This window comes from Phoxinus phoxinus (assembly GCF_949152265.1).
Source record: "Phoxinus phoxinus genome assembly, chromosome: 5".
Taxonomy (NCBI): Eukaryota; Metazoa; Chordata; class Actinopteri; order Cypriniformes; family Leuciscidae; genus Phoxinus; species Phoxinus phoxinus.
Window position 1 is genome coordinate 23,540,249 of NC_136880.1, and position 26,559 is coordinate 23,566,807.

The 26,559-nt window shown below is 35.7% G+C and overlaps 3 protein-coding genes across 4 annotated transcripts; 2 read left to right on the plus strand and 1 right to left on the minus strand.

The window, feature by feature from the left end:
- Positions 1-2,772: 2,772 nt before the first annotated feature.
- Positions 2,773-3,450, plus strand: LOC306998975 (transcription factor Sox-14; the record flags this gene model as incomplete). Its single annotated transcript, XM_079613374.1, has 1 exon — positions 2,773-3,450. The coding sequence occupies one exon, from the start codon at positions 2,773-2,775 to the stop codon at positions 3,448-3,450; it is 678 nt and encodes a 225-aa protein (XP_079469500.1).
- A 6,632-nt stretch (positions 3,451-10,082) lies between these two features.
- cldn18 (claudin 18) lies at positions 10,083-11,542 on the plus strand (the record flags this gene model as incomplete). Its single annotated transcript, XM_079613375.1, has 5 exons — positions 10,083-10,302; positions 10,674-10,838; positions 10,978-11,128; positions 11,236-11,334; positions 11,437-11,542. 5 exons carry the CDS (start codon positions 10,083-10,085, stop codon positions 11,540-11,542), a joined length of 741 nt encoding a protein of 246 aa, XP_079469501.1.
- Positions 11,543-12,020: 478 nt separating this feature from the next.
- On the minus strand, positions 12,021-26,534 carry hfm1 (helicase for meiosis 1). Of its 2 annotated transcripts, none has more exons than XM_079614178.1 (40): positions 26,461-26,534; positions 25,664-25,755; positions 25,422-25,534; positions 22,365-22,584; positions 21,969-22,219; positions 21,674-21,715; positions 21,158-21,228; positions 20,948-21,080; positions 20,668-20,819; positions 20,513-20,590; positions 20,262-20,417; positions 19,960-20,160; positions 19,788-19,876; positions 19,305-19,348; positions 19,108-19,209; positions 18,849-18,994; positions 18,445-18,539; positions 18,178-18,311; positions 18,046-18,093; positions 17,848-17,928; positions 17,614-17,705; positions 17,404-17,510; positions 17,265-17,312; positions 17,068-17,165; positions 16,778-16,912; positions 16,534-16,619; positions 16,308-16,391; positions 15,904-16,061; positions 15,708-15,811; positions 15,414-15,578; positions 14,998-15,084; positions 14,281-14,387; positions 14,036-14,118; positions 13,832-13,932; positions 13,619-13,702; positions 13,265-13,537; positions 13,089-13,131; positions 12,824-12,854; positions 12,556-12,644; positions 12,021-12,482 (listed from the first exon to the last, which is right to left on the minus strand). In XM_079614178.1, exons 2-40 carry the CDS (start codon positions 25,732-25,734, stop codon positions 12,416-12,418), a joined length of 4,269 nt encoding a protein of 1,422 aa, XP_079470304.1. In that variant the 5' UTR covers positions 25,735-25,755; positions 26,461-26,534; the 3' UTR covers positions 12,021-12,415. The 2 variants fall into 2 exon arrangements, with proteins under 2 accessions (XP_079470304.1, XP_079470305.1); XM_079614179.1 differs by lacking the exon at positions 26,461-26,534 and adding an exon at positions 25,831-26,135.
- Positions 26,535-26,559: the final 25 nt, after the last annotated feature.

Sequence of the window (26,559 nt, forward strand, 5' to 3'; positions counted from 1 at the left end):
GATAGATCAGGACACCTCAGGATTTGAGCTGTCTCCTTCATTCCTCCAACACATTTTTAACACCAATATTTCCATGAAAGGCTATTAAAGCAAAGCTTGACTTCTCTCAAATATGATTAAAATAAGCACAAGCTTTATCCCCCAGAGCAGAGGAAATCTGTAGGATTGCTCTGGAAGAGGTTTTCAAAATGCACCGCTTGAAGGTGTCACCATAGTTCTTTACCACAATGGAAAAGGTCAGAGGTCTAAATATATCTATTTACAAATGCATGCAACATGCAGAGAAAACATGAATCATACACAAGAAGAGTAGAAATTGCTTAAAATGATTTGGAGTAATCAAAGAATTTTTGGGCATATCAGTACAGTGGATATATTGTTAAACAACTGTTTTTTGTGATGTAAAAAAAAAGTAGATACATCATAGCAGGGACAATTTCCACCTATGCAATGCCACTAAAAACAGAAGTGACACATTTGTGAGGAAAAAAAAATCAACTTTATAACTATATAATAACTAACTGCATACGTGTGTACACCCCTGAACTAATACTTAGTAATACGACACATACCCTATTGCTCTGTAGACTTTTTATATCCACTGTACATATAGATATATGCAGTGCATTTAATTTCTAGAAGAGCATTTAACTTTATCTTTTTCTCATCTTTCCATCTCCTTTATAGGCTACCTGTCAAATATGGGTTTTTTTTCTCAAGCGCTGCATTTTCCATCAAATCCTTCTAAATGTCTTCTGACATGATATAAAAATAAATGGTATTTTGAGTACTAGGGTACAGCAACACTTTTGCTTGGGAGCAGAAACGGATTATGATCAATTTGGGATTTTGGCGACTAGAGTATACAAAGCATCTGAATATATTCAGAATACAGCCATATATGTATATGATAATACAATTGACCCTTGACTTTTTACCTGCTGCAATGGTCAAATATTTTTAGTTAACAAATTGCATATTTGATTACTTATTTGAAACCTAAATCAATTACATTATTTCCATAGAGATAGCTTATGTTTTGTCCTTATAAAAATATAGGTGCCTTATATTTAGAGGTGTATGCTAAGCTCTTTTTATCCTTGTCATTTGAGGCAATGAAAGAAAAAATCAGGATATAGATTTGATAGCTTTTCAATGGGCATATTATCTACCTGTAAAAGGCATATAAAAAAGCAATCAGCTTCACAGCATGACCAGTGCCTCCCTGTGTCAGAAATCCCTCAGTGCGGAAAATAAAATCTCATGCTGGACACAGCAAATCACTAGCTGTCCTCTCTCTCATTTATCTGAACAATTCACACAAGCAGTGGGTTCGAGACATACATTAGGAAGGCATCTTTTCCTCGATATGCGATTATTCATGGCTAACATGCTTGCTTATCCATGGCCAGCTAGGCATTAGCAGATGTACCTTTTTGAACATAACGCAAAAACAATCTTTATACTTCAGTCATTCTCATGCACTTTGCATACTTACCACATCATAATTGTTTTACATGTTATAAAAGGGTTAATTCAGGAAATGTCTTGATGTTTTTGTGTTTTTACCCCCAGCGCATCAATCTTACTTGATATTTGTGTGTTTTTGCCCCCAGCGCATCAATCTTACATCAGTTTATGATGAAAACAAAAATCTGATGTTAATATAGAAAGTATTGTTGTTGTTTTTTGAGAATTAATTATCTTCTTTATTTCTAAATTCATATTTGCCATACATGCATTTGTAACAGCAATGCGGATAAAGAGCAAAAAAAAAAAAAAAAAAAAGAATTCTTGACTTTTTAAAAACAACTAGTTCAGCAATAATGCAGGTGGAAATTAATTTGATCAGCTGTGAATGCATGCATGAAGATAAAGTATTATATATAACTGATTAAGTGAATGTAAAATTAGTGAAATGTGACATTTTCTACTTGAATTAGTAATGTAAATGAATTAGATTTGTTTAAATCAAGAATATCTAAACACAGAATGAATAGCAAATGTTTCAAAAATGTAAAACAGATTTTAATCATGAAATAATCTAAATTATTTTATCATTGTTATGAACTTTTTATGAACTCATTAATTGACAGACATGGAAGAAATTAATTCGTCTCCAGAAGCATTTGAAATTAACTGACCACGGCAAGAAGGTGATTAAAACAAAAAAGCATCTATAAAATTTCCCTTATGCATTAATATAGCCTTTAATCGAAACTGCTGATTTAAAAAAAAAAGCATGGTGGTCATGTTATGCCTATGACAGCTTTTGTGGTAATTTATCCAGCACCAAGGACAGCACTGAATAGTGTCCTCGCAGTGTGGCAGCGGCTTACCTAAACTTTTATAAACAGCTTTAACGTCATTTTAATTTCATTGAGTCCCTTTTTTGCAGAAATCATTGGTTTTCTGGTGTCATTGTAACTGTATATGTCGCTCACGCGCTGATTGGGCGCGAGAGGTGATGATGTGTCAGAGCGCGCGCTCCTCACTGCAAAGCTTTCTTTGAAACTCTCTGCTCTTGGCATATATTGAAACAAATATCTCACAAACCAAGAGGTCGTTCACACACACTTCACTGTAAGTTGCAAAGAAATAATCCTGCCCTTCAAACAGCGCGTTCATTCCGCTGCATCTCCATGAAATAGACTTGCAGACCTCATCTCTCTTCACCGAGGAACCCTCTCTTTCCACAGATGATTTAAATAGCCTATATAGCCTACTTTCAGGTGTTATAGCATTTTTTTCTTCCGTGACGCAAAGCCGCAAATGAACTTGAGGAACATGGTGAAGCAGCCCATGGAGCACATCAAGAGACCAATGAACGCCTTCATGGTCTGGTCGCGAGGTCAGAGAAGACAGATGGCACTGGAGAACCCGAAGATGCACAACTCTGAGATCAGCAAGAGACTCGGTGCCGAGTGGAAGTTGCTCTCTGAGTCTGAAAAAAGACCTTACATCGACGAGGCCAAAAGACTCCGCGCGCAACACATGAGAGAGCATCCAGATTACAAATACCGACCGAGACGCAAACCTAAAGGGCTGTTGAGGAAGGACACGCTGTTGTCTTTAGCGCTTCACGGCGAGCGAGACTTTCAAAGCATCTCAACTTTGACCAAACCACGACCTCTCCATTCAGCTGCGTCCATGCAACATCCTTTCATTGAGCCGATCCGATCCAATACTACTTTCCAACATGAAAAACCTGCTATAACCCCTGGCTCGATTGCTTTTTCTCCAGCTTTAGGCTATCAGAGTGGACACAGGTGCATCGGGAGTCTGGGATGCCCCGGTCAGTACGCGCACACGCACCTGTCTCCTGCAAACCCCGGATACCTGCTGCCCTGTAACTGTTCGCCCTGGTCTTCTTCCAGTCTCACACCTCCACTTGCCTACATAGTGTTTCCAGGTATGAGCAAGACTGCGGTGAACTCTACAGCGCTGTGACTCGGGCATTAAGATGGGATTAATATCGCGGAAAGTTTTTTCTGTTTTATCAGTTTTTTCCTGTTTCTCACTTTAAATTCAAGGGCATCTTAATAGGCTAAATTATAGGCATGAACATTTAGCCTATTAAATGGACAACACTTTGGTTATTAATTTTATATTAATAATGATAGCCTACCACCTACTATTTAGTAAGTTAGTTAGATAGTAGTAGTTAGTAGTTTTGGAATTTATTTATTTTTCGCATTGATTAATGAAACCCATGGGATCATTGTAATAATTATAAATGATAGAATTACTTGATGCTCAGAGCCAAAGATGAATTTTAACACAATCAAATGCCATGATGATTTGAAGTCATTTGTGTATTGAAAATTTGCCTGAAAATTGTTATATGAATGAAAATGCAGTGAAAGACTCTTTCAAAGACATTTTCTACATGCTAAAATGCCAAAAATAAACAAAAAATATGAATAAAAAAAAATCAAGTGTTCCTTTCATACTGCTGATTTTTAAAAATGCAGTATCATAGCAGCAGCAGACATATTATATAAAACACTTGTTTTAAAAGCTGCTCAGCTTACTGTATACATAATAATACAACAGAACATTCATTTTGACTTTGAATTTAATTTGATCCAAGTCATAGTACACTGTAATAAAATTCCTAATTTTACAGAAAAGAACAGATTTTTTATGTTCATTTTCTTTTCTTTTAAATTGTACTCAAAACTCTGTAAAATTACAAATTATATCTGTAAATTAAAAATTCAGCTGTTATTTTAAGTATTGTGACATTAATGACAAATTGTAGCAGGCAAATTCACATTTTTTAAACAGAAAATTTACTGTATTTTTCTTACAGTATTTTTTCAGTTTTCTTAAAGGGGCTATGTGGAGTTTTCAGCGGCATCTAGTGGTAAGTTTTCCGATTGCAACCAATACGTTTACAAGCGAGTGTTCGTGGGCGTGCTTTTTTTTATTTATTTTTATTATGTGGAGTTTGTGTTGTAGTCTGTGTTGTGCAGGGCCGGGTTTCCCGATAACGATGTATCTTTGCTCTTAAGAGCGCTTTCTACGTGCAAGGCTACGAACGCTCGCGGCAATTCCACGAGCGTTTCCCAAAAATGCACTTAACATGAACGCGCGAGAACGCGCTCTACGTGCTACTTAAGAGTCGCTGTCCATTCGCAAAGTGCTGAAATATAACCTTATATTCCTATTCTGAACGTTTAACCTAATAATCGTCATCTGTTGTGGATTAGCAATCAAGACAATCAAGTCTAGGCTATATAAAGCACCTAAAGGCGGAGGCACTGACAAAATGGCTAAAAAAAAAAAAAAAAAAACTTTCAAAAAGATTACATTCAAGAGTGCCCTTACTTAACAGGGAGGAAGATGAAGAGGTGGATGAGGAGGACGACGACTAAGATGGCATGGGACCACAAGGCCAACCAAGAAATCGCCAATACATGGCTGGTTTTCGTGCACGTCATTGACAGATGTTTTTGAATTCATCCCTATTTTGCCTAGTATTTGAAGTGTATTTTCCACATTACTTCTTTTATATATTTTTTTGTTAATTCATTTAATTTAGGTGTGTATTTCTATATTTTTCTTCCCTTTTTAATAATTTCATTTATAAATTCATGTAAACAAAAAACGAGTACAATAAAGTACAATCAAAACATATTACTCACGTTGCAGTGTGTTAAATCTAGATAAAAGTGTAATCTGCCGGTTGTCCTGCAGATGACCTCATAAATCTGTCTTCTTACGATGCACTTGGGGATGTACGATTACTCCAGAGCACTCGTAGTTCTACGAAGATTTTCAAGTGCTACTTAAGCTACGATGCTTTTGGGAAACAGACCATAATATTAAGATCAGTCGTACGATCGTTTTCACGATCAACTTAGGCTTACGATGCTTTTGGGAAACGCAGCCCTGGTCGTTTCTTAGCAGACTCCATGTCATAAAGTTGCAGTGTCGTCGCTGTTGAGTGATATAGTGTCTTTGGTTGAGCACAAAGTCAGTAGACAAGGCGTGAGGCTCGGGAGCGCGCATTCAGGTCTCAGTCACAGGATTTCGCGGCAAATCCGACCCGGAGACTTCACATAGAAATAGGAATAGGCCTACTTGCTTTCATTTTTACCATTTACTTGCTTTCAGAGGTAATAGCAAAACCCGCCAAATGGATAATTTTATTGTGAGATTACAACCCCTTCACACACAGGCAATACAATTTTTATTAATTTTAGTAGAAAAACTCCACATAGCACCTTAAATTACATAATAATGTATGTAAAATTACAATATAATCTGTAATTTAACAGTAACAAAACAGTTAAATAATAAAACGGTCGAATGACTGGCAGCCCAAAAAAACCTATAACATTAAATTAAAACATCCTAAATTAAATAAACTGAAAAACAATGTTATTTGGTATTTCCTGAATTATCACGATCATATACCTTCATTGTAAAAAAAAAAAAAAGGTCAAATGACTGGCACCTACGGCTGCCAAACAAAAACCGTAAAAATTAAATTAAATATTCAAATTTAAATAAAATGCAAAAAACTTTAACAGAAATTGTATGTCACTATGATGGAGATCAGTGTTTGCTTTAGTTGGGCTCATGGCCTTTGAATTTTTACCATTAGTTTTTCCATTAGTTTAGATACACATTTGTTATGGCATCAAATGCAGGAGAAAATCTCATCAGATGATGTTTGTCACTTATTGGTGATGTTGTAGTCATCATATGGTGGCCTGATTCACTGATATGACTTTGAATCAAATCTCTGAATATATTAGCTGAGGTTACATAATATGAATAGAGAAATTATAATTTTTATATTTATGATCATCACAATTTTTCACAAAAAAAGATATAGCCTATATATATATATATATATATATATATATATATATATATATATATATATATATATATATATATATATACTGTATTAAACAGAAAATGTTTTGAGCTGGGGGTTTTAGTACATCAAGAATCAACGTATGAATCTCAACAATTGTGACAATCAACAAAGCTTTTTTGTGACGAGTTCAGTGTTTATCTGAATTTTTTTCATTGTCACCATTGTTGCGATTCATTCGCTGATTCTTGATGTCTCTATACTCTATACTACTAATGACTTTATAACATCTTTCAGAGTATCACAGCACTGCAGGATTTTCAGCAGCAGTATTGGCATGCATGCAAAACTAACAACTAATATTTAACAACCTCATCAGATATTAGACTTCAGGTGGTATAAGTAAATCAGGCCACTATATAATGGCTACCATCACTAAAAAGTGACCAACATCATCTGATCTTGAGTTTCTCTTGGATTCCTACCATAACTATGCATCAGAGACACAGTTAAAGCAGCCGGAGAAAAACTAATGTTAAAAACTGAAGGATCAAGAGCCCAACTAAAACAAACACTGATCAGCAAAATGGTGACATCAAACCATTTATTATTTTCAATAAAATATCAACTTCTAAACCTCTGTTATTTCTTAATATGAATGTTAGTATGAACGAAAATAAAGTCTGGATTGTATAAGTGAAGATTCTGAGATCTTGAGAGATATGTTAGTGTTTAAAGGTCTGTTGGGATGTAAAGTGTTTCTGTATATGGTCTGTTTTATGGGCCACCTTTGTGCTGAAGAGTAGAGCCTGTGCTTCAGTCCCGGATGAGCAAAGCAAGCACTGTTAATTTAAAGTTATTTCCTGAAGTATTATGATCAAACATCTTCACTGTTAAAAAAAACCCCCATAAAAAATGGTCAAATGACTGTCAGCAATGGCTACCATACAAAAACCGTAAAATGAATGTAAAATATACCAATTTAAATAAAGTGCAAAAGACTTTCATCAAACTTTTTAACAGAAACACAGTTATTTCACATATATTTCCTGAATTTTTACTTACAAACACATTCACTGTAAAAAGTGCAGTTAACTACATGCATGATTTACTGTGACCATACGTCACTGCATCAGTAACACAGTTACTGTCTGTTAAATAAAAATATTTAAAAAATATTAAATAAAGCAACATGCAGCATAACATCAGTGTTTTGTAAAACATTTAAGGAAAATTTCTCTATAATTTTTTTGCACTTTATTTAAATTAGGATATTTTACTTAATTTTTACAGTTTTTGTTTGGTAGCCATAACAGTCATTGACCGTTTTTTAAAAGATTAAAAAAATTTACGGTGAACCTGTCAATTAAATCAATAAGCCCTGTGAAGCCATGGTTTACTATGCATTTAGAACAGCTAAGAGGGGTTGTTAGAAACCACCTTAGCATTTCTAAATTCACTGTAAATCATGTCTTCACTGGACTTATTGCTTTTATAAAACAGTTATTCCACATACCTGGCAAGCAGGGCTTGACATTAACTTTTTTGCTCACCAGCACTGTTGCTAGTAGTTTTCCAAAGTTACTAGCCACTCAGCATTTTCACTGCATGGCCACAATTTTGATACCATGGGGGAAAACCACCATACAGATATTTTTATTATTATTTTCTGTCACTTTAAGACCTGATGGATGCACGTTTAAAACACAACTGACTGTGTTCACATAAAATTAAGGACTGAGAAGTGGCTTTATGTGTGCGCACTCTGGGTGTGAGCACAAAATCTGCAGAAATAAATAAAATGATGCGCAATGCGCGCAATGCCATGCCGAAATTCAAGCCCTGTAACCACCAATATTCATCCAGAGCAAATGAAGTGAGCGAGGCGGGTTTGTGCGTTAACTCGCTTTTGGAGAGACGAGAACACAATATTTTTGACAACACTACATTGCACTTATCATTTCAGATGCCTTTTTAAAAGACTACAATTGAAAAAATATATATATTAATTCAACCCGCCAAAGTGGCTAGTAGGAGTGACTGCGTTACACACCACTGCTGAAATCCACCCGAATTTGGCGGGTGTATTTTACTGTTTGTCTTTATCTGATTATTGTCCGGTTATTGATATGGTCTTGTGGTCTTATGATTCATGAATAATTCAGGTAACAATCTTCTAGTCTAAAGGGGGAAAAAAAACATATCAATAAAAAAACTTTTCAATTGTAAACAAATTGTCTGTTTTTTTTTGCATTCCCTGTTTTCAACAAGTGCAGATTTGTATCTGTGTGTTTGCCATAGTTTTTTTTTCCTCCCTCCTACGTATATCCTGAAATCTTTTACATGTTATTTCTTCTCTCTGCCCTGTCCATTGTAATACATTTCTATTGATGTTCTAGACAGCAACATGTAGGCCTATGCATATTTAGCCTAAATAAAGCTTTTTGGGAACAACCCCTAATTTTTGTTAATTAACAATATTAATAATTAATAATAATTAATAATATAGGACAAGAGGTGGGACAGGTGGAAATCATCGTTCTTCATCATATAGTTCTTACAAGTCTTTCTTTAGTTTTGTTTTATAATGTTCATCTCATAAGATTCTTATAATATTTGTACCTTTTTCTTATGTTATACCTTAAATTTTGCTGCCTTATGTTAAACTACTTTTAATTACTTTTTTTTCCACATTAATCAAATTTATTCAAAATAACCAAGCCATGAGGTCAAAAGAACAGCCTGTAGAGCTCAGAGACAGGATTTTGTATATCTGGGGAAGACAGCGACAGTGACTGGGGGACTCATCAGAGTCAAAGGAAAGCTCAACACAGTAAAATATAGAGATCGCCTTAACAAAACCCCAGTCCAGAGCATTCAGAACCTCGGACTGGGCAGACCTGGGTTCCCCTTCCAACAGGACAATGACTCTAAGCACACAGCTAAGACAATACACGAGTGGCTCATGGACAACTCTGTGAATGTCCTTGACTCCTTGAACCCAATTGAACATCTCTGGAGAAACCTGAAAATAAATATGCTGTTTATGTCTGAAACAAATCCAAATGATTCATTATAATAAACAAGCTACAACTGCATAATATCACACACAATCATGAAGGTGTTCACTGGTTTTTCATAATTTTATTGAATTATGTACAGTACACCTTATCACGTGCATCTAACCACATGCAATTAATTGCTATAAAACATTTTTTAAATCTTTGCACATTCCATTTATAATCTCTAATATGTTGTTTTCTGTCCTCATAAATGTAATTAATTACTCATTGTTATCAGACTCTTTTCATCATCTGCTGATTCTTCATGCATCAGTATTAGTAAAGTATTCAGCAGAGCAACAGTCAGAGAGGTGAAGGAAAAGCAAAGCAGAATTAATCTTGAATTAAATGTTTATTCGCTGAGTCAAATGATCTAACAATTAGGTGTGCAATTTAAGGCCTGTCTGAACAGTTCTTAGATATTACACATCAAGTGACCTCAGGTATATTTGTGTTAGTTAATGGTCAGACAGATTATGATGATTAAAATCCTCCTTTTATGTTTCTGTTAGAAGTAGGTGGAACTATGACCACTCAAAGCTTATTACAAGCATCACTTTATGAGTGTGCAAGTGAGCCTTCACACTATAAAAAGCAGTCTCACCCTGTCCAGTTTCAGTGAAACGCAACGCTCGTCACTATCAACTTCACCAGATCTTTAACCGAGAAACGAAGACAGAAGCATAATGAAAGCCGCCGCGCTGCAGACTGCAGGTTTTGTATCAGGCGTCATCGGTACGGCTGGAGTTTTTTCAGCCACGCTTATGGATGTCTGGTGCGGCAGAAACCAGCAGGAGCACAAGGTAACTTCCATCTACACTTATAAGGGCCTGTGGAAGGATTGTGAGGTGTCCAGCTCTGGATTCACTGAGTGCCAACCTCTCTACAGTCATGTGAACTACTCAGGTGGGTTGAGATTATTATTTTTTTTAGATTGAGTGTAAGATTTTCTACAAACCCAAAATGTACATCAACATTTATTCTGAACCTCTCATTGCACCTAACATTGAAAGTTAAATTTGTGCCAGAAGTGTTCATTTTTTCCATAAATTATTCACCAAATGTTTATTTTTGTGTGCACTGTTCAGTAACTGCTAGCCTAACAATGAAGGTAGATAAGCAACGTGAAATTATTTTTATATGAATATTGAATATTGTCTTTGATTTTGTTGTCATCTGCTCTAGTCCATACTTAACATTAAGTAGAAATCAAAGTCAAAGGCACTAATGACCCTCAAACATCCTGTTTTTTCTTTTCCGTTTGTTTTCTTCTTCAGGACTCCTTCAGGCTGCAAGAGCTTTGATGGTAGTAGCAATTTTAGTGAGTGTGATCGCAGTTTTCATCGGATTCTTCTGCCTGAAGTGCCTCAAAATGAGATGTATGGAGTTATTGACCAGGGCCAAACTGATACTAAGCACAGGGATCTTGTTCATCATTGCTGGTAAACAAAAGCTTATTCATTACTCACTAACTAAATGCCACTGATCTATCAGTTATTAAATTCTATTAGGTTTACAGATTATCATTACAATAATTCCCATTATAATACACAAGGTCCATTTAATCTTTGTTCTTTTCAGGCCTTTGTGATATTTCTGGAGCATCCGTGTATGCTGATCAAATTGTGCCTAGTTTCATGATGACCCCATACAATCCAAAGCAAGGAGAGAAGGGAGGGGTACACTGTGGGAATAACATAGACATTGGAGGAATTGAATCATTTGCTTCCAGGTAAGATGAAAAACCATAGATTTTTCACTGGCAAATGTTTAACAGGTGTCTGTTATGTGCTGATCACATCACTTCCTGTTTTCTCCATCTTTGTTTTGAATGGTTAGGTACACATTCGGTCCCGCCCTCTACATAGCCTGGGTAGGAGGAGCTTTGTTACTCCTGGGAGGAATTTTGAAGTGCATCGCATTCAAAGGAATGCAAACGTAAGTCGCTGCATTTTAAAGCGTAACATCTTTCTTTCGCTCTGTGACACATTAAGTTGAAATGTACATGGGTTGTAAACTAACTAGCATGTTCCATTTTAGCAACACTGATATGAGAGAAGGATATATTTACAACGCCCCAGCCCAGTGCAGGCCAGAAGATGAAGAGTCCCATGTCCAGAGAGTCCAAGGAGAACAAAGAAATTAATGGGAGGGGGGCCTTTTCCCAAATCATGTCAGGCCTATATGTAATGCCTTGCACTGATGAACTGAAGTAATTTTTTTGTGTGCTGTTTTCGATAATTGCAGTCAAAATGTGTTAATTGTTTTTTAATGTCTCTATTGAAAAGTCTTGATTGTATATGGGTTCATTGGTCAGATAAGGTTGGAATGTCACAGGTGTTTAAGATTTAAGATTATTGTTTTGGAATTATAATAAACTTTTGCCACAACTGTATTGACATGTAGCAGATAAATTGTTTGGCCTAGCTAAGAGCAATTTCTTGCATTTACAGAGACTGGGGTGTCCTGACAAACTATTGTCAAAGTAACTTACAGCTGTCTAAAAAATGGACATATCATAGACTTGTATTGTTTTTATATAGCTAATTAAAAAATAACCCTAACCCAATTCCTAAAAGTCAAATGTGTATTGATAGAATAAAAAACAGAGACAGAGACACAAACACTTTTCTCATTCATTCCTGACTTTACCATTTTGACAATCTATTTTCATTTCATGTAATATTTATAGATACAATTTCCAATATTTTTAGTACAATTAAGAATTTTGAATACATTTAATAATAAGATTAAAAATATTGAACATCAAAATATAGTTCAGCCTTTTTTAATAGAAAGCTCTCCAACATATAATAACTTAATGCAATGCAAAAGAAAATAAACTTTTTGTTATTGTCTTTTTGCCATTCTATTTCACATTCGAATTGTTTGCTGCAAATTGTCCATAAAGTGCAGTTAAACCAAGAACGTCTTTACACCAGAAAATAAACAAATAGCAGAGGAACTTGGAGTCTTTACAACGTAGTGCTAAATGTGTCAGCAATCCTTCAAAACAACTCTAAAAAAGGCCATCAAACATACCAAGAAAAACACTGGTCTCATTGCTGATGTCCTCTGTGTGATCCCTGCAATTATTAAGCAATGTTAACATTGTAAACTGGTAATATGATAACTAAAGTTAATTATTTCTTGAAATACCTGTTAACAGGTGTGTTTTCCTTTAGAGACGCATCTGTCCTTGAGAAGAAATCAAATCTTCTTGGGACTGAAGGTGTTTTGGCTTGACTCTGGTTTGAGAAGGAGTTTATACAAATTTCTGAGCACACATCCTATGACATGAATGATAAACTAGCTATTTGCAACTGAAACACAATCATTGTGTGCTTTCTAAGTAACCAAAATGCATGGTACCATATTCGTCTTAAAAAGTTTGAGGGAAATCTTAAAAGTATTTATGTGTACTTACAGTCTGGGGTGTCACAGCCATTGGTAGGATCCTGAAAAAAGTAATCATATTTTCAGAGGCATTAGGCCAAAAGCAAAGGACAGTTCAGGAGATAGTAAACAGTAACATAATGCACCCTCTGGACCCTAGAATAACTGCTCTTGAAAAAGCTTTTAATCAGGGGAAGTGGGTGACTGTGAGTGATATTAAAAATGCCCCACAACACATATTTCTGGTGAACTGAAACATGTGAATGAAGAGGGAAGAATGGTCTATTTCCAGTTACCTTTGTGGCAAGACTTCAAAGGGTTGGGCTGGACATTGTGAGGCTGAAGCCAAAACAAAAACAACAACAAAAAACACGCATTTACATTTTTGACAGATTTACAACAATTTTACAAATATCTGACATACAAAAAACATAAAAAGAAAAAATTTGACTATAAAATGAGTACAACAAACCAGAATTTGAAGGTTGATCATGGTCTGTCATCCGGTTACATATTTGGGATCCATAGCACACCTCACTAGCATCAACCAGGTTACCATCATCAAAATCATCCCAATCATTCACTCCCAGGTCAAAGGTCACATCCAGGGAACCAGACCAGAAGTTATCAGTGTCAGTACTGTGGTCTGGGTTTGCATGGACTGAATAAACACTGGCTTTATTAGGACTAACTCTGTGCATCTGTCCAGCGTTGCGTGGCTTGAACTGACTGTGAAGCGAAACCCCTGAAAATATGATGGTACCATTATTATTATTGTTAATATGAACAATATGAGGCAAACACCAGAAGCTCTAAAGCACCATACTTTGATGTAAAGCAGAAAATGGAGGATGTTCCAATGCTAGGTCTCCAGTTTCAGAATAGAAGTCTCCAAGCTTGTCATTGTAACCTGTAAATAGTTTGACAATTGAAGCATTAGAGTTCTGAGATTTACAATTAAACTCTAACCTCACATTCACTGTAACGGTTGTATTTTCTGTCAACAAACTTGAGTGTATGTGAATCAGAGTAAACATACCATCATGGTATGATGACATATTCTCGTGTGGAGTGACAAAACTGGCCTCTAACTCCTTGATTTCATATGTACTTTGAGTGTAACACTGACTTCCCTCAAACCTACAAGAAGGAATGTCAACTTTAGGAAATAATACAATATCAACAATGACAACTTCATCAAGAATAATAGGGCAACTTTGTTGTCAGCAGAAAACCAAAATACTTCTTGGCAGCAGGCAGTGTGTCTTTGGGTTTGTATGAGAACTGCTGCATGCTTACAGCTGCTGTTCCATTATTCATCATCATCTAAAGAGAAACTCAAGAAAATTGGATTGAGACTTTGACACAATACAGTATATCTTACAGAAATAAATTCTAGGCATTAAAGTGTACTATTGTTAGACTATATTGAATTATATACTTTCTGACAGTTGTGTACATGTAACCCTTGATAGTCGGAATTCTGACCTTCAAACGTTTCACAGGAGTCTCACAGAGTCTCTCATTTCTCATTTTTAGATTGTCAAGGTATGAGGAGAAACAGGACTGAGTCCTTTTGATGACTCCAACTTTGCCTAAAAGGGAAACAAGGTGATATAGCAGCACAGATAGTATCTGTTTCCATCCACATTTTGCCCATCATGGGATATTGCATTAAAAAAAAAACGCTGGATGGGAAAGTGGAGATGTGCATACAAAAAATAAAAAAAAGTGGGGTAAACTGAGTCAGATAAAAAAAAATCTGATAAGAAAATGTACCGAACAAATTCCTCAATGTGCATCAAAAAAGACATCTGACTTTGTGATGGGACGGCATTACTTGATGAACCAGCGGACTGATATATAATATATAATTATAATATATTAGGCCTAATATATTATATACAGTGGCTTCTCCTACTGCATCAACTTACATTTTTCGACAGAAAAGTCGAACAGAGCATTTTGGCTACACTGCAGTAGTTTTCTGGCGCAAGGATAGTGGTGGTTCAAGAGAATCCATGTATCGTTTGTTCAATCGTTTTTTAATTTAATATTAAGAGTAGAAAAATTAGAACAGATTTCTTATATTCTAATAATAGTCCTAATAATTTACACATTCAAATTCAAATCATTTTGTCATATTATAACTTAAGCTCCATATGACAGCACAATCCAGGATCATCTAGAATCTCTCATACTCACAGCACTCGTGTCCACAGAGCTCCTTGTTTTTGCAGAGATGATGGCACTGTCTCGTGTTTGGAGCAAATTGATCCGTGGAGAGAATGCCTACATTAAGTTAAATATAATATTTGAAAGAGTCATGCATTTATATAATTAATGTAGTTTCAGCAGATTTATCAGACCATTTATATCTAGTATTAACATTCATCTCGGGGGAGAACTGAAAGCTGATCACAAGTGGTCACAGAAAATGTCTTCGAGATGCATGTTACAACCAGGGAAAATCTTTGATGTGTCTCACCTGCCCGCTTGTGAAATGGATGCTAATACCAGGTATAAACAGGGCAACTGATATTCTGAAGTCACAAAGTCTATTTCAAATCTATTGTAACTATCTAAGGTCTTATTAAATTGTTGTTGTCAAGAAGTCTGACCTCTGTCTGAAGAAGTGGGAGTTATGGACGTAGGGCCTTGTCTCTTCCCCGTGTCGAGAATCCTCTGCACTTTCCATGTAGGGCTCTTTCTGATGCAGGACTCATCTCCAAACCTCTTTGCTCCTGAATAGTAAGCGCTGTACTCCTGCTGTACGTCCAGACCCACTACACAATCAACAATTATTAATTGTTTTAAAATATTACCAGATAGAACAGATCAATCTACATGTAGATGTTTATGCAAAACAAATATTATTTTGTTTAAGTGGTTGCCAGCTGGCTATGGCCACTGACCATATTCAGAGCTGATCAAATGAATGCTGAGCTCCTCTCCCTTAGGTGTTCTTGTCACCTCGATTCTCTTTGACCAGCTCCCAGACCTCAACAGCATTGTGTCCCTGGACAAACAAATTATGCATCTCTTACATATTTTAATTTCTTTTTTTATCCAGATAACTTGCCAGTGATTATTAAATCACATAGATCTTACATGATTTTCTGCTGGAAAACTACATTATTGTCACAGTCCCCAATAATGAGAGTTACATAATGATGGTCTGGTGCTGTCCGTTTTGATGCCAACTCCATAAAATTCTGCAAGTTCACTGTGACCACAATCTCAGCTGTGGACAGACTGTATCGAGGAATCTAGAAAAATATTTGATTATATTAATGATATCTATGATGGCTTAATCTGCAGTTTTTTTAATCATCATAAAGAAATTAAAATTGGTGTGAATATGTAATAAAATTCTGAAATTCTGCTTAAAAGGCTGTTGAAAATAATTTAAATGGATAAATTACAGGTTGTCAACTTTCCACAACTTTATTTCATGTCAACTAATTATTTATAAGTATGAGACTCCAATGTAATTATATATATATTTACGTTACCTGTTCCAAACTAACTTCATATTTTGGAAGTTTGCTGACAGCTTCCTTAATCTGGTTCCCAAATGGAGGGTGTCGGTTCACAATCTGGCAAATTTTTTTAATAAAAATAATAATAATTATGTGTCAGTACTACTACTATAACAACAGAAAGGGACATCATAACATCATCATGAATAAATGTATTTCTAAAACTTCTAAACAATTTATGTAGGATATTTTGGCTTACTAGCTCTAGTTCTCTGGGACCAGTCAGCTCAATTTTGCTGAATGTTGTAAGCCCTGCATTCACCATAGCAGTAGCGAGTTGTAATCCTAGAAAACAAGACTCCAAATATATAAACACATTCATCTGTCACAACGAACATACTCAGTTTTAATCAGTAGGTTCCATTTATTCACTTTTATCTCAATTAGCAAAGACACCACTTTGTTTAATGATGATATATAAACTTTTAGATGTGCTCCCTGACCTATCCTCTCAAGCTGTCTGGAGATGTAAGACGAGTTCTCCCACAGTTTAGCTCGAAAACATTTGGCAAGAATTAAAGAGTTGAGTTGAGCTGAAAAATTCGATTTGGAGTGATGACTGAGAAACTCTGTCAGATCTGGCAGAGATCGAAAACAGTATTTTGTTAATTTTATGCCAAGTAAAAAGCGGTACGAGAAAAAAACATTTGCAATTACATGGCCAAATCATCATCAGACAGACAGAATAAAAGCTTAAATAGAGACATTACACAAGATTATGTTAGTAACATACATCTGCTGACTCTATTTCCATTTCTGAATATTTTTCCGGTGTCCTGTATGAGTCCAAACTCCTGAATGGGGATGCAGCTGAGCTGAGCTTGAATCAGACTAGGATGAGATTATAAACGCATGCATAAATAAATAAACAAATATGCAGACCATGGAATAAATTGTACATTCAAACAGTAATAGCAAGCAAGACCTTACCAATTTACTTTCATGTCATTACTTTTGATCTTTCCTTCCATAGGAAACCTAAAAAGAAAATATTACAGCCGACATGCTTTAGTCCACCAATATACAGTATGTTAACTATGACAATTAGGTAGTTAAAGACAACTTTGACCTGATGGTGTTTCTGTTCTTATCCTTGTTCAACATGTTCAAGGTTTTCTTCTCATTTACTCTCAGTTGCACATCACTAAATTCTTTACCCTTCGATATCATTTCAATCTATAAAGTGAGAAAAATATATATTTCTTTCATTATATGTTGTTCTGAAGAAGTAAACAACAATGGATCAGGAAATGCCGGAAGAACAACAATGCGTTCTTACCAACTCGGGTAAAGTCTCTGTTCCAGTCACCCTACTGAACTGCTTTACAGTGTCAAAGGCAACACAGTACCTGGCCATGAGTTTTCCAGTCTCTGTGTGTGAACATTTCATTTATATTCATTTATTTATATTTAATTTATATTAAATTGGTAGAGTCATTAAATTACTCATAAAAGGAGAACTATATAAACTTAAAACATATTTTTTAATGGGAAAAAGAGTGTTATCAGTAACCTGTGGGCTTGATGTTAATGTCTTCATCCATGGTAATCAGGTTAAAAGAGGCCAAAGAGTTGAGGTTCTTCAAGCACAGTTCTGAAACACACCGTGTAAATCGTATTTACACCACAAGTTCCTCATTCTAGTAGGTTTTTCAAATGAATGATTATCAACTGATTCACTGATCAGGTAATCTGATCGTTTTTTTCATACCTTGTAATTTAGTCTCAATTCCACATTTGTCAAGCTCAGGGGGGAAACCTGTGACAAAATACGAGATTAATAAAACAGCTGGTGGCACTTTTGTTGATTATAACATTAGAGTGGACAAGTTTTAGGATTTACCGTAGTGCTTGGGGTTTTTCAAAGCACGGATGTACAGGAAGGTGGAGCGGATCCAGTCTAGAGCCATGTTCACATCAGATATGGTGTGGAGAACTATCTCTGCATTCAAGTGCTCCACCAAGTTTGTATGCAAGCTGAAAATAGTCATTCTGTTGTACTCATCACATACATAGATAACATTTAAATCAACTAGCCTATATCACATGTTTAGGAAATATAAAAAATCCTCTAAGACTGAACAAAAAGTGTTTTAGATGGTATATATACCTGCTCTCTATGCTGTCTATGCCACTTAAGAAATTTGTGTATTTGTCCTTTGTCTGAGACCGGGTCATGATCACTGCAGTCGCTGACGTATCAAACTAAACAAAAACAAAAGCCAGCATGTACTGTAGTCTCAATCTTAATACTGTAACTGCTCTATGTTTGCATTACCAAGTGAAATGTAGCCAAATTGCTTGACTTCATATATTGCTGCTTATGGAGCAGCTACTTATTTTATATTTAATATATGCATGTTTTGATAGGTACATGTCTTCCAATTTAGTAAAATACAGGTAATTTATTTCTAGATATTATTACAACCTGTACACATAAAGACTTCAGAACACCAGGAGAGACCTCCTGAAGTCTCTACTTAACAAGTCATGCTCTGAATTTGTTAGCCGTACCTGTGGTCTGCCAGCTCTCCCAATCATCTGTAACAGGTCAGCTTCACTGTACTCTTCACATGCACCACCAACATAGTGCAATGTGGATTTGATTACCACAAGATGGGCTGGCAAATTCACACCCATGGCTAGGGTGCTGGTTGTAACTGAATAAGAGAAAAAAAAGGTTTCCTATGAAGGCTTTTGTTTAATAATACACTATGTACTGAATAATGAACAATTGAAAGTAAATGAGTGAAAATATATTTACAGAACTTACATAACACTGGCAAGTCACCCAATGTAAATGCTTTTTCAATCAATTTCCTGTCTGACACATCCATGCCAGCATGATGATATCCAATGCCACAAATAAATATATCTGGAAGAGAAATAGAAGAAGTTTACCTTCATAAAACAGTGACCAATGTATTCATGAATGTCGTGCAGCAGAAGAAATCTCATTATCATACACACCTCTGAGTTTTGAATCAAGCAGAGAGTTTGCATATTTCATCAGTCTATGAAAAGAAAAGTTAAACTAAGAGATGTACACATCTCAAGAGTAATCTTAAAAGTACAGTTAATATCTGGCAATTAAATCTGTGGAATTTCAACAACAATATGCTCAAATATGCATTTATATCAGAGGTGTCAAAACTATGTCCTTGGAGGGCCACTGTCCTATAACTCTAACTTGCCTCAACACAACTGCCTGGAAGTTTCTAGTATGCCTAGTAGCCAGGACTTTGATTAGCTGTTCAGGTGTGTTTAAATGAGATTGGAGTTAAACTCTGCAGGACAGTGGCCCTCTACGAGCAGGATTGGACATCCCTGATTTATATTGATGTATATATTTATTTAATCTCCAGACCAAAAATGTTTGATATAAGTGGCAATGTTTTGTTTATTTCAAAATGGAAATGTATATTTACATCCTATGTAATGTAACTATAGTACCTTTGTTTGTGGTCAAAACCCATAATGAACCTGGCATCCTTGGCAAGCACAGCAGCAGACTGTTGAACTCCTTTTCTTGTGGAGCAAAACTGTTAATTTCAAACAAATGTAAATAAAATGTTATTTTAAAATACACAACCCAACACTTTTGCATTCACAAAGATTCACTTACCACAAGGGTTGGTTTTTGATCAGAGTAGGTTTGAATAATGTTGCCTATTTTGTAGTTGAGAGAAAGATCAAACTTAAATTCATTCTGATTACTTCCACAGGGGAACCCAAGCACCACTTTCCTCAGTTTCACTGGCCTGTGACTATCATCCATCTCCAGACAAGCGGCAGGCCCTGACTCATCCGAAAGCCATTCAGATACCTTCAAAATTGTAGAGAACAGCACAGGAATTATCTAAATGAACCTGAACACAGATGAAGAGATTCATTTGAATGACTTTGGCACTTCATGAAACTACGTACGTCGTGGATGTTTGGGATGGTAGCTGAGACAGCCACAAATCTCACGGACGCTTTTGATTCTGGATTTACAGCTAGGTGGTGCGAGTGCATGGTTTTCATTCTGCTGACCACAACCTCAAGAGTCGCTCCACGGGTTTTGTCTTTCACCACATGTGCCTACAGATGGTACGTAGATAAAAATGAATCAATTAACAAAACACTGCAATCAATTTTCAAATACAGATCACATGGGAGATGGGAGTAAATCAGACCTCATCAATGAGGAAGAGACGAACAGATGGCAATAAACAGTTATCCTTCCACCTCCTTGTCATGCTGTCCCATTTTTCCTTTTAAGGGGAAAAAAACGTTCAGACCTGTCGGAAATATGTTTGATGTCTAGACTGTACCATTTGTGCCAACTTACTGGAGTTGTAAAAATTAGATGAGCATCCTGGATTTCAAAAATGTCATCAATTTCGGTGTCTCCAGTTAACTCCTTGCAGTTTAGTCCAAGAGGTCCAAACTTCTGTTTCCAGTCTTCATATCGTTGACTGCAAAGAGCCTTAATTGGTGCCACTAAAGCATAAAACAAAGAATGTCAAACAGTATTTGTTATAAATTACTGAATAAAATGTCTCCAATAAAAATGCTTAGTTTATAATCCTATTAAGCTTAAATAATAATAATTATCGTTTGTAACTCACTGTACACAGCTCTGACATTGTGCCAGGGATCAGAAGCCTCAATCAGTAGTCGAACAATGGCCAGCTCAAAGAGCACCGTTTTCCCAGAGCCGGTGGGAGCACAGGCAACAAAATTTTTATTGGTGTACAGAACCTGAAATAGAGCAATAATCTGTCACATACGGTGTTTATGAACTTTACATTATACAGAAATAAATGCTAGAGACTTACATCATCCAATGCCTGGGACTGCACATAGTTAAAATAAGGGAATTCTTTAAACACACTCCTGAATTTAGCAGCTACACGTATATCAAGGAAAACAATGAACATGCCAATAAAAGCATCATTCACACTCCAAAGGTATAAAAGTAAATTGAACAAGACTTACATGAATGATTTAAAGTCCCCATAAAATCAGAGTTTACCTTCCTATATTTCTTACTGAAACAGGAACTTTAGGTGGGACGTATCAAAGAAGTTGTCCTGTTTAATTTGACAAAAATATGTGTAGTGCAACATGAATCATTAAAGTTTTTTTATCTGTATTCCCAGATGAGAATCTTTTTCATGTGAATATTGTCTAAAAGTTAATTTTGTCAGCGTTTAGGAGTACATTAGCATTTAGTTAAGCTCAATGCTAATGAACATGGATTAAAAGCCACAAAAGTCTGATTCTGATTTTATGAGGTCCTTAATAGAATTAAAATGTATTTATTAACAGCTGTGCTGAATGGAGGAGGATACGAATTTCAGAGACTGAGCGAAGTGTTCCTTTTCCAGATGACCCTTTAAAAACAGCATCAATATTAGAAAACAGACAAATATTCAGTCTAACACTAACTGTTATCTACGGAAATTTTTATAGTTTTTACGTATGCCCTAAAAGACTGCATATTTTACTTTATTAAACCTTACAAAGATTTACCTTCAGATAGAAAAGCTGGTTAATGTAGTACATTTGTGGCAACATGGACTGCTCCACATGAACTCTACGTCATGGCATTCCAGATAACTTAATAGTTCTAGAGTATTATATTACCTTCAAATTCTGCAGGTTCAAAACCAAGATGAAGATTATGGTTTGATTTTGCAGGAACATCACATGTTTGTTCCATTTGGGCCAAGCCAATAAAGGAACTACAGTTAGCAAAAGCATGTGAAGTCTGTGGGCCGCTGGTTGTCATAGCACCCTGACCAAGGAAACCAGTGTCATTTGTTGTTGACATGATATGATTGGGGATACCGTCTTCACCATTCCCTGAGATCCTTCTTGTGGGAGCTCTGAACAACCTATGTTAATAACAAGGAGAATAAAGGCAGTTAGTTTACCCACTTATTGTTCTACTGCCAATATCCATTTAAAAAAACAAAAACAAAGAACTGCTTGTTACACCAGCAATTTTTTAAAACTCAATCAAGATGCAGCAAAGACTACCGAGTCTTGAAGGGAGGAGCACTGGCAGTAGGTAAAGGCCTCGATTCCACAAAACCCTTCATGCCGACAGCCTGATTTCTTTCTCTAGAGGATTCATGGGTCCACAAAACAGATTCCTCCAGCTCATATGATTTCACAGTCTGACCTTGGGCATTTTCATTAGGATTGTGAAATGGTTTTTGAGCTGGAGCCAGAAATGTCTTCGATCTCTGAGAGTAACCTTCATAAATAAGGAAACAAAAACGTAACAGCTTTTTTTGTCATTTGAGTCACTGCAGTCTCTAATAAGACATGGAAGTGATTCAATTTGCACTCTAAACTAGCAGTGAAAATTGTTGTAAAATGTGACAATTTGTAGCAATATAAATCTGTACCAACAAATGTAGATTGTTTACTAATATGTCATAAAAAAAATTTTTTATATATAAAATAACCAGTTTCTCACCATGTACACGTGCATAATTCAAATAATAATATCATTTGATCCTTGGCAGGTCTCAAAATTAGGTAAATACAACCTCAGAGAAACAACAACGCATGACATATTACACTGTCATTATTTATTTAACAAAAACTAGGCCAAAATGGAAAAGCCATGGGTGACAAACTAAGTACACATTACTGCTTTCATAGGAATTATGAGGGTAAGTAGCAGTAAGGCGCTGCGCTGATAATCAAATGCTTTTGAATAATTGATCATCAGCAAGCGTGATCATCTCTATAAAAGCAGAAGTTTTAGCAGTTTGCTGGTCTGGAGCATTCAGGTGTGTGTTAACACAATGCCAAGGTTAAAAGACACCAGCAACCTTATGACCCCAGTAAATCAAACCAGTGACTAAACGGTCAACTTCACATCATTTCTCTTAGTATGTAATAATCAACGAATCTCTTATTTACATTGTGTTTTTTGCATTGTGTCAGTTATGATGAAAGCATTCGTTAGTGTGCAGAAATCGAGTTGCAATGACGAGATCGCTGCTGCATACATGTCTGAGATATGATGCAATGCTTATCATTACTGCAACCTTTCATGCCACGAACTTAATATACGGTAATGCCATAGATCTAATTGCATTGTTATAATTATCACTTTTCAGGAGTAGTTAACATTTAAAATAGTAGTTAACTACAGTAATAGTAAAAACGTGCTAAAAGTTTTCGAGAGAGTTCCACATGTTATACTATACTAGCGTGTTATACAGCGTTTACACTGAAGTCTCACAGCAGAGACGTTCAAACAAGAGGGCTATTAGGAAAAATGCCTTTTATTTCTAAATTATGACAATTTTTTAGTTAAAATCATACTAACATTATAAGTGCACCCCAGGAAACAATGCAGTTCATGACTCCTGTAAGTATTGCCTTTAGAATTAGAATATAATTTGAATTGTGCTAATATTTAAAGCTACACTGTGTGATTTTTACCCCCATCTAGCGGTGAAAAGGTATATGACCATCCAGTGAATATTAGTTTCTGTTCCTCTCAATTCCGATTTCGTTTTAACTCCTACGGTGGCCAATGTAGTCCAAGATTAACATGGCTTCCAGTTCGACCTCGTCCATGAGTATTCGTTCAAGTGATGAGGTTACTTTAGAAAACTATTATAATTTGCAGTAATTTAATTTGTCAGTTAACATATAGGTTATGACATCTATGTAAAATGAATAATAGTTTTATGTTTTCGTTATTTTTTTACCATTTCATTGCTAACATCAGCTATCAGGTTCCCAGACGAATGCAAGCTAATCTTAGTAAAGTAACTTTTATCAGTGCTATCGTTATTCTGTATATTGTACGACATCACTAGCGTAAGGCAAAGTGTACATTGTAGGCTATATCATTTTCTCCGTGAGCAGAGATCAGCTGATGTGACGGAGGTGCGAGGAGAGGGAGAGGGAGAGGGAAAGGAAAAAATAAAAACAGGGCCGGTGCCAGTGAATTGTGGAGACGCGAAAGGCGAAGCTTGAATTAACGGGTATGTCCCTCTTTGGCTAATGTACTTTCAAGATGGAGGGGCAACATGGCGACCGACATTCGAACCCCTCACCCGTATGTATTTTCAATGGCATATTATACACTCACGAGAATACTTTATTACTTGAACGAAGTAAATATACATTAATGAGCACATATATTTTTGAAAGAACTAAGTGTTTTTAGCTAAGAATAAACTAAAAAAGTTACACAGTGTAGCTTTAAGAAAGAAATTCGAATTTAGCTTTTCATTCATTTTGACAGCCTTACAAACCTCAATGAACTGAAGCAACGTTGTAAAGAGTGGGCCGAAATTTCTCCAGAATGATGAGAGACTGGTACTGTCATACAGAAAATGATTCCTTTAGCTTATTGCTTCTAAAAGTGGCTCTACAAGCATGAATCACAGGGTCACATGGGTGTCACCCATGGCTTTTCAATTTTGTCTTTATTTTTATTAAATAAATAATGACAGTGTTGTTCATCTGAGGTTGTATTGATCTTATTTTAAGGCCTGCTAATGACCAGATCATTTTTATTAGTTCTGATATGTAAAACCATAACATTTTAAAGGGTGTTCTTTGTTTTTCACATGACAATATATGTGTGTGTGTATGTGGTGTTTTGGGAAATGATTAATCGCATCCAAAATAAAAGTTTGTGTTTACATAATATATGTGTACTGTGTATAATTATTTTGTAAATAAATACTCACGTATGCATGTATATATCTAAGAGATATTTGTATGTATATACTGTATATTTATCTATACATATACATTTTTATATATAAATAACACATTTTTCTTAAATATATACATGCATGTGTGTGCATTTATATACCGGTATACAAAATAATCATACACAGTACACAGTACACAGACACACACACACACACACACACACACACACACACACACACACACACACACATATATATATATATATATATATATATATATATATATATATATATATATATATATTATGTAAACGCAAACGATTATATGTTGATTAAAAATGCACACGATATGCTTAAACTACCCAAACCTTATTTTAGCTTCAATCCAAACAAGACTCACTAAATGAGGAAAGGTGTGCTGCCTCTCCCTGGATGTCTTGTGTTGCAGGTATTTGTGATAATGAGGGGGGAGCATCAAAGATCCAGGAGCCTTGTCCCTGACATAATGGTTTCCTAAACAGTCATATAGACAAATGCTGTCATACACGTAATAACCAGTTTCTCAACATGTATTAATACATTCTCAGATATCTGGCGCCGTGTCTATGATCAGGTATCATGTGTAGAGGCCTAGTTACTCACACTTTATGAATTACTGGCCTGTCATAAAACAGGTTATCCAGCGACGAAACGCCTTCTTCAGACTCTAACATCTTGTTGGTGTCATTGAAATCCTAAAAGAACAACTTTAATATAGATAATGGCGACATAAAGCAATAAAATATACTGATGTAAAGCGAGTTATTTACTGTGAAGCCTCGAGTTTAGCTGTTAGCCGGATGGCTAATGTTTCTCCGAGTGAAACCTGCGTAAATAATTAGCCACTCGTTTAATGTATGCGGTGGAATGTCTTGGTCCAGTTTGTGGGAACATAAATAGTGAAGTGACTATTAAAAGTCTAAAAACATAACATATATGTATATTTTCATGGATTGTATCTAATAAAACAGCATTCTGTGAGGAATACTTTGTAAATGGCGTTCTCGTGAAGGCGGCAATCGAACCCGCGAGGCGCGAGCCAGTCTATGGGCGCGAGCTGTGAACTGTCTGTCTCGACCAAGGTCATGCAAATCATCATTATCACATTACAGTCACATTGTCGTTTTATTACAGAGACCAGATAATATCAACAGGAATGCCCTTTGTAAGGTTCGACCCGCAGTATTTTACGGAATTAAATAACAGAAAGCTACCATTTTTAATTAAATTAATAAATGTAACGCCTTTTACGTTCTTTACAATGATACTGATAGCTGTCTGACTCACGTTAGACCTATTTTGGGGAAACACCATTGAAGGAATTTCTTGTGTTTCCCCAGTTCAAACTTGATGTGAATATGCATTCATTATTTAACATAAATCATTTTACTGTAATATACCGTGCTATGAGCGTTATTTTATTCAAAATAACTGGTTGAGAGTGCCATTGTCATTCTTTCTGCTTATCTTCTTCTGTTCACTTTACCGTCAGTACTTCT

Bases quoted from the DNA above. Each gene is read 5' to 3' on its own strand.
- hfm1 (XM_079614178.1), bottom strand. From the start codon at position 25,734: ATGTTAGAGTCTGAAGAAGGCGTTTCGTCGCTGGATAACCTGTTTTAT. The intron at 14,388-14,997 runs GTGAGTATGAGA...TTTCCCTTTTAG, and splicing joins GCTCTGTGGACACGAGTGCT to GCAAAGTTGGAGTCATCAAA. The intron at 13,703-13,831 runs GTATGTTTACTC...AACTATTTACAG, and splicing joins TATGTCATCATACCATGATG to GTTACAATGACAAGCTTGGA.